This window comes from Trachypithecus francoisi, unplaced genomic scaffold, assembly GCF_009764315.1.
Source record: "Trachypithecus francoisi isolate TF-2019V2 unplaced genomic scaffold, Tfra_2.0 Lachesis_group0, whole genome shotgun sequence".
Lineage (NCBI taxonomy): Eukaryota > Metazoa > Chordata > Mammalia > Primates > Cercopithecidae > Trachypithecus > Trachypithecus francoisi.
Window position 1 is genome coordinate 151,350,497 of NW_022681453.1, and position 12,408 is coordinate 151,362,904.

Consider the following 12,408-nt stretch of genomic DNA (forward strand, 5'->3'; position numbering starts at 1 on the left):
ATACTGCAAATATTCCAATATCTGAAATACATCTGGTCCCAGGTATTTTGGATAAGGGATGCTCAGCCTGTACTTAAAACCCTAAAAACAGATCTGCTCCCTGAGGATGTAAATATAGAAGTTAAGACCTTTGGGCCAAGAACCAGGCCTTGGAAATACTGAGTTGTCAGGCTAAAAGATGAAGAACCTATGAAAGGTAAGAATGAGCACAAAGAAAGCAAGAAAAACTTGGAGTGCAGTCTCACAGGGTTAACGGAAGAAATGATTACTATATTAGTTCTGTTTTCACGCTGCTGATAAAAGACATATCCAAGACTGGGAAGAAAAAGAGGTTTAATTGGACTTACAGTTCCACATGGCTGGGAAGGCCTCAGAATCATGGTGGGAAGCAAAAGGCTCTATTTACATGGTGGCAGCAAGAGAAAATGAGGAAGATGCAAAAGCAGAGACCCCTGATAAAACCATCAGATCTCCTAATTCGTATTCACTACCATGAGAACAGTATGGGGGAACTGCCCCCATGATTCAGATTGTCTCCCACTGGGTCCCTCCCACAACACATGGAAATATGGGAGTACAATTCAAGATGAGATTTGGGTGGGGACACAGCCAAACCATATCAACTACCAAGTACTTTAAATGCTTTGGACAAAAATGAAGCTTAGATCATTTGGACAATGAGAAGAGTTACATAATGGGACACAAGGGTTCAAGTGAAAATAAATACTTAAAAAAGAAGGCCGGGCGTGGTGGCTCATGCCTGTAATCCCAGCACTTTGGGAGGCTGAGGCAGGTAGATCACGAGGTCAGGAGATCAAGACCATCCTGGCTAACACGGTGAAACCTCGTCTCTACTAAAAATACAAAAAAATTAGCCGGCATGGTGTCGGGCGCCTGTAGTCCCAGCTACTGGAGGCTGAGGCAGGAGAATGGCATGAACCTGGGAGGTGGAGCTTGCAGTTAGCTGAGATCACGCCACTGCATTCCAGCCTGGGCAACAGAGCAAGACTCTGTCTCAAAAATAATAATAATAATGAAGAAAGCCTATTTTAATGGTGCAGCTTTAAGAACTTTGTAACCGAAGGAAAGTGACATCTATTGATTATTGTCCAAATTCCATAAAATAATTCCATAAAGTAATTCCCTGTGATACTGTGTCATGAAAGTACTGCTTCTTCATTTTTTAAACATCTTGAATTTACTTCAGGCTTTATGTTTCATTCTATACTTGTGGAAAAGTATTGTGCATATGATTCATTTGTGATATATGTATTTATTTGTAGTTCACATTAAAATTCCAGGTATAATGAATGGTTAATTTCTGTTTTCCTGTTACATTTTGCATTCAGAATTTTGGAGAAAAAAACTTACATGAAATTAGTCAATAAAATTTTCTGAATTCTACTCCCATTAAAAGAATTATATGCAAATCAAATGAAATTAAAAATGCAGGCAGTCCAATGACTAGAAATGCTGAAAAATATAACTCTTTATAATTATACCAACATTTAACTACTTTTAATATTATGATATATTTCCCTTTAAAGGTCTTTTTAAATTTTTTTCTTTAAAAATTACAGTGTCTATAAATACATTTTCATTCTATAGATGTGAAAAACCCAAAGTCCCTTTTGAATGCATCTCTGTGTGCGTTATGTATTTTAAACAAATTAGATTCATATTATGTATATATATAATTTTGTGTCCTGCTCATTTCCATACCACTATTACTAAAACACTATTTTTTCTTTGTTTGATTATACTTTAAGTATACCAGTATACACGTGCAGAACACGCAGGATTGTTACATAGGTATACATATGCCATGGTGGTTTGCTGCACCCATCAACCCGTCATCTAGGTTTTTTTTTTTTTCTCGAGATGGAGTTTCGCTCTGTTACCCAGGCTGGAGTGCAATGGCACATCTCGGTTCACTGCAGCCTCTGCCAGTTCAAGCCATTCTCCTGCCTCAGCCTCCCAAGTAGCTGGGATTCCAGGTGCCTGCCACTATGCCCAGCTAATTTTTTGTATTTTTAGTAGAGACGGGCTTTCACTATGTTGGCCAGGCTGGCCTCGAACTCCTGACCTCGTGATCCACCTGCCTCAGCCTCCCAAAATGATGGGATTACAGGTGTGAGCCACTGCGTCCGGCCCCCATCATCTAGGTTTTAAGCCCCGCATGCATTAGGTATTTGTCCTAATGCTCTCCCTCCCCTTTCCCCTCACCCCCGACAGGCCTGGGTGTGTGATGTTCCGCTACCTGTGTCCCTGTGTCCTGACTGTTCAACACCCATTTATGAGTGAGAACACGCAGTGTTTGGTTTTCTGTTCCTGTCAAACACTATTTTTAATGGCACATTTTACTTCATCTTATGGGTGTGTCAATTATATTAACCCTTTATTGAACAACTGGGTTGTTTTCTTTGTGCTGTATAAACACTGCTATGATTAGCATTTTGCCACACAACTTTGTGTCTTTCTGATTTTTTCATCAGGATAGGTGGAAAAAGGTGAAATTAGGTCAAATAATTTTTTGGAAGATTCATATGTATTGCCAAACTGGTTTTAGAAAGATTATACAAATGAATACTTCCTCTAACATTGGATGCAGTTCAATAGTTTCTTGTTTTAAATTGCATTTCTTTATTCTGGGTGAAAAGCTTTTCGTATGTTTACTATTCATCATTATTTTTCTATGAATTGTTCACTTATGTGTCGTTCCCATTTTGCTATTACTATTTCAGTAGCTCTTCAGCTTTCTTCCCTAGAAATCATAATATTCACTTTTGTTTACCATGTACCATATTGTAGTTGTTTGCACACATATTTCCCTAATTTATTTAGGCTTTCCTGAGGACCAACTCCATGCTTTATACTTTTTGTTATATCCTGCATAACACTGTACAGGTATTAGGTAATTGATAAATATCTGTTGAATAAATGAGTGGATAACCAATAAAAATTCAGCAAGTTATACCAATTGTAAAATAAGAATACATTTACAGTACATCTCAAAGAACACTAAGTACTACGACTTGATAAAGATGAAAACAGTTATATAAAGTGTCTGACTACATGGATTGCCTTCATCTTTGCATTTATTAAAGCAAACTTGTAAAAAGGCTATTAAGCTTAACACATTTTGGTCTGAATCAGAATTGTGGGGACAGAGCACACTTCATTCAACTTCATGAAACTCTAAATTCTTTGTTTTATATCAGAACCATAACAATATATACATGGCTATTATTTCATTCACCTTCTTCATGTTCCCTCCAAGGGCAGGATAAGGAGGTTTGTTGACATGGCTCCAGTTGACTGGCACTCGGATCATCTCATAGAGCTGAAAGATCACTAAAGCATCTGTGAGATCACTAAAACAGGAAGGAAAAGCAGATAAGGAGGAGGAAATGTTGGGTACTACCTAATTGTATTAAGTACATTGCAGACAGACTTGTATCTTTAAGAACATAAGTCATTTAATCCTTAAAGAATGACAGGACATATCATTTGACCCAGAACTTCCAGTCTAAGAATCTGTCTAAAATGTTTACATAAATATTTACAGAGGTATATATCCAAGGACATTCATTGCCACAGTTTTTATAAATTTGGAAACAACTTAACTGCCTGGCAATAGGGAGCTGTTGAGTAAACTATACTATAAACTCCTTGGCCACCATTAGACATGAGGTAGATCTCTATGTATTGATATGAAAAGCTTTGCAAGACATATCAAACTTTAAAAAACAAATGGCAGAACACTTCATACAATTTGACCTCATTTATTTAAAAAAATTTAGAGTCAAATGTGTTTATATACCTATACATGCTAAGGACAGTTAATAGCAATTACCTCTATTAGGTAAAGAAAGAGGTCAGGAAAAGGGGAGTACAAGAGAGTAAGGGTGGAATGTTTTATTTTATTCTATATACTTACATACATTCTGGAACTTGTCCAGTAAGAATAAGTTCATGTATTATTTATACATTATTTTTTAACTTAAAAATAATTATAGGAAAATCACAATAGCTACTCAGTAGGCAGCTGTTTGTGTTCAGGAATGAGGGTTAAGAAGAAGGAACTTATGAACAAGTAGGAATTCTCATAGTAAAAATATTAACTACTTTGGACTCAGAAAAATATGTTCTCCTGAGAGGGTTAATGTATGCCTGTTTAGTCTATTTTTAATGCAGTATGCTAAGGACATAAAGCAATAGCAACTGATTTTTTTAATTGCTACCTTTGTGATGTATTACATGACTTTTCTCCTCCAACAGCTTGTCCAATGAGTTATGTTTCGCTAAGGTTCATATTAAATTACTTTGCATTCTCTGAGCACACACCACATGGCAGTGAAGGCAGCTGGGCCCAGTACTAGGTGCTAGAGGGAGAAAGTCTGATATGAAGGTAATTAAGATCTGAGTAGATTACCTTTAGGCACATGAAACATTCTGTATTAAAAAAAGAATCACTAAAGTATTTCTACAGGTTCTGGAATCTTCTTATCTGTTTCATGTATTTTTCTTCTTTACTTTAAGTGAATTCATTCTCATTCCTGTCTAGTATGGTATTATTATTATTTTGCAAATAGAACTGAAGCCCAGAGAGTTTAAATGATTTCCAGAGACTTCAAGATGAGTTCTAGAACCAACTGGTCATAGAAAAACTCTAGGACTAATAGTTCTTGAAATATATTTATAACATTTTAGAGAAGAGAATTTTCAGGGAAAATCTAGCTGTTTTGGTTTGGGCTGGCTATACTATAGGCAGGAACCTAAAAATTCTTGGGGGTGGGTTTAGGAATATGATGCAGACACAATTCTATGGACACATGGTTCCAGTGTCAACTAGATGTCCACCTATTGTTCTTTTGCATCTGATGGTTCTCTAAGATTATGTTAAAGAATTTTCTGAAAGGAACAGTTCTTTTCCCAAGAAAAAATACTGTATGCTCAGAAGCCCTATGCTGGTATTTCTTGAATAAAGATATTCTTCAGATATCTTTAGCTAAAAGATTTGGTCAATTCTCTTCTCCACTGTCAATGATAGAATCTAGTGTTCCTGATATTTATGAAATAATTACATGAGTATCAACAAATCTTAATCTGCTATTTTTAAGCTTACTCTTTAATTATAGAAAAATACATGTTCATGGTTCAAAAAAAATACAATCATGTCTAAGTTACTAAGATTAAAAGTCTTGGGCGCGGTGGCCCACGCCTGTAATCCCAGCCCTTTGGGAGGCCAAGGCAGGCAGATCACCTGAGGTCAGGAGTTCGCCACCAGCCTGACCAACATGGAAAAACCCCATCTCTACTAAAAATACAAAATTAGCTGGGCGTGGTGGCACATCCCTGTAATCCCAGCTACTTGGGAGGCTGAGGCAGGAGAATCACTTGAACCCGGGAGGCGGAGGTTGTGGTGAGCCGAGATCATGCCATTGCACTCCAGCCTGGGCAACAAGAGCAAAACTCCATCTCAAATAAATAAATAAAATAATAATAATAATAATAAAAGTCTCCTTACTGTTCTCTACTCCTACTACCCAGGCTACATACAGTTTGCTGTGTACCTCTCTAGATTTTCTTTTAAAATTCGAATACAAATATCTACACACTCAAATTATAAACAAAATGGGATCATACTAGACCTTGTTATTCTTTTCTCTTGACTATGTATTAGAGACATTCTTTCAAATCAGTCCATAAAAAGTGAACCCCTCCTCGCCTTCAATATTTGTGTTTTAACTTCCCTGCTACTGTAACAGGAGCTCTGGTCTAATTGACGTATATCTCCTCTCATCTAGCTGAAATTTACACACTCTTCAAGAGCTTTACAAATATGGGTCTATCACAATCAAAGCCAGTTACCATAATAAGGTAACACTGGTTTTCAATTTTAAAGAACATTGTGAATAAACACCAAGCAGCAGAAATTACAGCATCATAAATCCTCAGTGAGCCAGTGAACTTGGCCTGTTGTGACATTAATCTTCTTTAAGGAGTTAATCTTAGTTAATCTTCTTTAAGGAGTTTCTTGGGTATGTAAATTATTAATACATTTAGTTAATTAGAACTTTTTTCTAAAAAAAAAAATACAACTAGCTGAAGTTGGCTTCTTTTGCGTTTTATTAAGGCAGGCTGGTAGACTGTATAATAAAGAGAGAAGAACAGTTTCCTCTCATCCACACTTAGAAAGACGCGTCGTTAGCCCAGGAATTGATTTAGTGAAATATTTTCTTAGCCCTACTAATGCCAATAATGTGTTATCATTTTTAAACAAGAAAGAATGAGATAAGCTACAACAATTATTCAAGGAAAACAAGTTACTTTTACAAATTAGAAAAAATATACACATAAATTATGGAATAATTGAGGTTTTGGCAAAAATAAATGAAAAATGACAATGAAAAACATAATTTATCAGTTATTACTGTTACTCTGTTAAAGTTGAAATTATTTTTATGATCAATAACTATAACAGGGTAAGGATTATCTTTACTGATTTATGTATATCATCAAAAACATAACTATTATTCCTTTTTTGAATAGTAACTTTCTTTTAAAATCCATTGTATTGCCAATTCCCAGCATCCTGAAACTCTAAAATTTGGCTAAAATTCTTGCGACTTGAGAAAATGTTCCATTTAAACATACCTACAGTTTGAAACTTGAAAAGTTTGACCCTGACAGTACAGCTGAAGCACAATAAAATATTTACCTGTACAAATGATTAATGTACGGGTTGACTCCCAAGGAATTCATCCAGTTCCGAAATGTTCTCTCTTCTTTGCTCTCTCCTAGAGTAGACACAAGCTCACACTGATGACTCAGGACAAAAGGAACCAGGAACTATATGTTAAACCATTCTAGCAGGTACAAACTGGTCATGGTTTGGTTCTTTAGATACTACAGTTTCTTTAAAGGGAGAAAAAAAGTCTCTTAATGCCAAAGTCTCTTCTTTCCTACTATCTAGGAAGCCTCCATTTGCTCTAAATCTCTTCTTCTAGATTCCCTTTGATGTCTGTGAACTAGTACTGAGACATGGGTTTCTCTGCCTAGAAATAACAGATACACTTCTGTGGTCTATAATTATGATTAGATGCAAAAGGGATTCACTAAACATTAATAAAAATAAAATTTTTTAGCAGTCAGGATAACATTAGCACATTAAACACAAACAGAAAAGTTATACCTTTCTCGATTCAGTGTTTCTAAATTTGTACAAATTATGGTTTTACACAGGAAAGTTTCCCAGCACACAAACTACACTTTACACCACACAATGAAGGGCAGAGGGGATTACAGGTAAATATAAAAACACACAATGAAGGGAATATAACTATTTTACAGGCTTCCTGAGTTAGTTTAGATTGTCATTACTGAAAATACATAAGGAACACAGACCCAATACAGATTGATAAGAGAAAGACATATTTCGTCATAGTAAGTTCCTGGACCTCAAAGATCCACTCAAGGAGATAACTCCTTCAGGTGCTGTTATTTAACCCTACCTCTCTGAGCATTCCCTTCATAACAGTGCTTACATAATCTATAAGGAAAATGTGGGTTATTCCTGCTCACCACAAAGTGAGCAGGAATGTGGGCTGGTTCTACCACTGTCTGCCTTCTAGTCATCTCCTGATGGCTAATAGTCCTAAGTAACTATCATGATTATTTGTTCTTCAGCAAAGGTAGTGGAGAGTGGAATGGCCTAATTTATATCTTATCACCAGACTCCTGAAAAACTGAAACATTTATACCTCTCATCAATTCTAAGTTATAGACAAGTTCAAGTCACTCTAGATTTTGGCCCATGTGACAATTTGGCACATAAATCTATAATCATCTGCGTCCCAGGGGCTTGTTCGTATAGAGCCATTGCAACAGTCATCTTCACATTGAGTGCCAAAGACAGTATAAACCTGCACACCCAGGACAGGAACTCAAGCCTTGTCAGAGCTAAAGAATTCTGTTATTTGTGCCAGCTGTTCAGGAAATAATCTACTCACTGTAGTTTCATGTGGTTTCAATGCCATTATCTAACAGCTTTCCCAGAATCTGCTTTAATTATTGCTCTATTATATAGCCCTATAATTTCTTGCTTAAATTTTGTTCCCTCTGGTCTGCATAAAAGGTAACTAATCAGTCTGTTGTATCTGCTACCACCACTTTATAATAAACAGTCTACATGAGAATCTTTTTTTTAAGAAGAACCAAGCTAAACTAAATATTTCCAGAATCCATGCCAGCTTTATTTGTAGGAATTATTAAACAGGTACAAATTAAATCTATGAACTATCCCCAAAGTGACATAAATATAAACCTACTATGATCAACAACTTGATGCCTTTGATTTGGATTTACCTCTCAGTTGTTTCTCTATTACTATCTATCATGAAGATATATATATATATATTTTCTAATAGTTACAGAAGTTTTACATTATTTCCATCTAGGAAAATCTAAATGTCTTAAAATTATGAAGATTAACAGTGCCTTATTGGTTTAATTTTTAATTAAAATATCCAAATTCTGTTGAACCTAATGATGCAGTAAGTAATATTTTAAAATAACTAAACTTGCATTTTGATAGAGTTCTGAAACTATCTTCAGGGGTTCATATTTCTTCCTATTGTTCTCAACTGATTATATAATTATTTTAATTTTTGATACCTGAAAAGTAAAATAGATTTTATAAATGAGCATTTATTTACCTAATAACATTTCAAAATGTCTTGGTACGTAAATGCTCAAAGCTAGAGGCACTATGCATTTGTGCAAGAGCCATGGTAAAGCATTACAAAAATATATGTATTCCAGATTGGAAAATGTCTGGATTACAGACAGCTAAAGCAATCTTCGAGGTAAAATCTTTTTTCCCCCTAGATCTGATATACAATTTCAAGAAGTAAAATCTTAATTGCTGATATACAAGACTGAAAGAACTATAAAACATTCTTTTCATTTGCAGGCTCAATTTGACATCTACAAATAAAAAAAATAGCAATAAAAGTAACAACTATCTTAGAAGTAGGCTACTAGGAGGGAAAAAAGGAATTAACATATATTTAACACTCAATAAATGTGCTGTGACACATGAAGTGCTTTCCTCCTCCCTCCCTGACCATTAATAAACACATACTGTATTCTTTCATTCATGATCACATTTAGCTTGCTCTGTAACTCTTCAAATTAAGTTTATTAGTCTTGTTTTATATATGAAAAAAACCAAGGCTAACAGAGGTTATTCAGATTAAATAGTGGAACTAAGATTTGAACGAAGTCTGATAGTTTGTGGCCTATGTACCCTCTGTAACCATAAATGAATTCTGAGATGGTCTTTCTATACAGAGCCCATATATCTGGCTCAATTTGATGTGAGGGTTTAATATTTAATTGTGTTTTCTTTAATTCTCTAGAGAGAAAATTCTCTGCCAATGGGGACATACTAACATATGAATTTGGGATGTGATAAGATCAAGCTTCAAATTTCATAAGGATATATTAAAACTCAAATTTACAGAGGAAAATAATCCAATGACAGTCAAAGTCAAATACATTTTTGACAGATGTATGAGGACATACATATGTTCCAAATAAAGATGACTGATAAATATTTCCCATGTTATCTTAATAGAGAGTAAATAATAATGGAAATATTTAGCAATCCTATTCACACTGAAAAATTCCAAAAGCATGCTGAACACTAGCAAAAGAATTCAAACATGAAAAATAAGAGAGCGAGCAAGTTGGAAAAGATATCTAGCAAGAATTCAGTGACTATAAAAAGCAGATCATTTTTAATATGCCACTCTAAACAATGCCTTCTACTGACAGAGGGATTTTGAAATTTTCCAGACTGATAAAACCTAGCAGTGTTCCTTTTGCTTATTTTTTTTCAAGTTCTAATCTCTTACGCTAAATTTCTCTTTGATGAAAAAATCTACATTTTTTGTCTACTTTCCCTCTCAGTTACATATCTACATAGAAAATATAATCTTTTCTTTGGGAGGCCGAGACGGGCGGATCATGAGGTCAGGAGATGGAGACCATCCTGGCTAACACAGTGAAACCCCGTCTCTACTAAAAAATACAAAAAAAAACTAGCCGGGCGAGGTGGCGGGCGCCTGTAGTCCCAGATACTCTGGAGGCTGAGGCAGGAGAATGGCATAAACCCGGGAGGCGGAGCCTGCAGTAAGCTGAGATCCGGCCACTGCATTCCAGCCGGGGCGACAGAGCGAGACTCCGTCTAAAAAAAAAAAAAGTATGTACATATATATATATATATATATATATATACACACACACACATACATATATATATATATATATATATACACACACACACACACACACACACACTATTTTATTTTATGGGACCTTCAAGAAGAATGAATTACTCATATTCTTCGATTAATGTATTTGTTAAATCTGAAGCATCTTTCATTAATCACAAAACTGTAATTATGAGGTGACAAGGACACTGGAACTTTGGTTATGGCAGTCAAGCAGAAAAAGACCATGAAATTGATTTCTCATTCTGTCTCACTGGGGAAGAAGGGAGTAAGTGTGAATTATGTGAGAGGATGAACACTAAGATCATGAATACTGCACATCAGATTCTCCCTACGAAGAAGAATCCCCGCTTTCTCCAAACCAGGGCAACTAGCAAGACAAATCTTAAGATTGGTGCCTTCCTCTGACAACTGCCTCTCCCTTCAACAACTGCCATTACCACTGCCACTGTTTTTACTTTAAGTTCTGATAGTAATGTGGGTGTTGGAATGTGTGAGAGTGGGAGAAAAAAGAAAGGCTGGGAAACAAAAAATGAGTAAGAACTGGGTATTAAGAATGTTTTGTCATTATGATTCCTATATTGTAAGCTTCAGTGAGGTTCAGTAAATATAACATAGCTAATTGATACAAAATAATATGTTATAGAACCTAAATTAATCCTTTCAAAGATTACTTGTGATAAAAGATACATTTTATCACAGGAGAGGGATAAAGGTTTTACATCAAATCATGAAGTCTACTTCTCAAAATTGAGTTCTAATGTGTTTACAACTACAATATCCCATCATTATAGAAGGCAAATTAGGTAGAAATTTTATAAAATCAAAGCTTTGTTCTGCTATTCTAATTAAGTTTTATTTGTGTTTCATTCTATGGGCATATTAAGAGAGAAATAACACAGCATGAACAATGCAAAAAATAAAATATCAACCCAGATGGAAAGAATAAATGGTACTAAAAGAACATTCAGAATGAATATATTTATAGAGTATAGAAAAGTACTAAATACAGTACCTACATTAGGAGGGGTCAAATCTGCATTTCATGAAGCAAAACAGGAAAGTATTATATATTATGAGACAGATAACGATAGACCACACAAAAGACAAATAACGAACACTAATTTTTTCATGTACACTAAAAACATTAAAAAGAGAACAATACTAGAGTCAAACTGGAGCTTTCAAAGGAGAAAAACACTTACAAATAATTATTTTATTCTAATAGATAATTCATTGTCCATATTGGTGGTAGAGCTGTTATGTGATCATTTATGAGAATATTTTAAATGTATGATAGTTTTCACTAACCTCTTATGGAGAAATGAAAGATAAGATTTACCCCAGCATTCTCTTTTAACCAAAACCAGCAACCACCTTCCATAATTTGAATTTTTCATTAGATACACACACCTACTACACACACTAAATTGCATTTCCCACCACAGCCCCGTCTCTGACAGTGAAGTAAGACAACACTATAAGAAGATAAATATAGTAAGTCAATTAAAGAAAGGCAGAAAGAACACACCTTCCAGTAAATTCATATCGATGTCATTATTATTCGGCTTGTGCAGGCATGGGTATGTGTTAAACAAATTAGCTACAAAAGCTAAATTAAGTTTAGGATTGCCTGAAACCACATCTGCAGGAGTAACAAACTGCTTGCAGCCCAGTTTATCTGCTTCTTGAAGCATGAGTCCAGCACGCTTCAGGTCATTTGTCTCCTAAACAATAAAACAAAAATGGTTACAACTGAAGTTTTAACTGGCATAATTTTTATTGGTATATGTATTTATAAGCAATTACTTTTCCACAAATATATCAAATAATAACTCAAAATAAGATCAAAATGTGTAGTAATTCCAAGTGAACTTACCCATTCCTTTATTTATTTATTTTATTAATTAATTAATTTATTTATTCAGAGACAGAGTCTTGCTCTGTTCCCCAGGCTGGAGTGCAGTGGCGTGATCTTGGCTCACTGCAACCTCTGCCTCTTGGGTTCAAGCGATTCTCCTCCCTCAGCCCCTGAGTAGCTGGGATTATAGATATATATACCACTATGCCCAGCTAATTTTTGTATTTTTAGTAGAGACAGGGTTTT

At 35.1% G+C, this 12,408-nt stretch overlaps 1 protein-coding gene across 3 annotated transcripts in view; it reads right to left on the reverse strand.

The window, feature by feature from the left end:
- Nucleotides 1-12,408, reverse strand: part of PLS1 (plastin 1) — a 133,379-nt gene that overhangs the window by 13,178 nt on the left and 107,793 nt on the right. For all 3 annotated transcript variants that reach the window (XM_033212415.1, XM_033212416.1, XM_033212414.1), the window contains 3 exons: nucleotides 11,833-12,028; nucleotides 6,725-6,803; nucleotides 3,260-3,374 (listed from right to left, as the gene is read on the reverse strand). In XM_033212415.1, coding sequence (XP_033068306.1) covers nucleotides 3,260-3,374; nucleotides 6,725-6,803; nucleotides 11,833-12,028 — 390 coding nt within the window. The remainder of the gene's footprint in view (nucleotides 1-3,259; nucleotides 3,375-6,724; nucleotides 6,804-11,832; nucleotides 12,029-12,408) is intronic.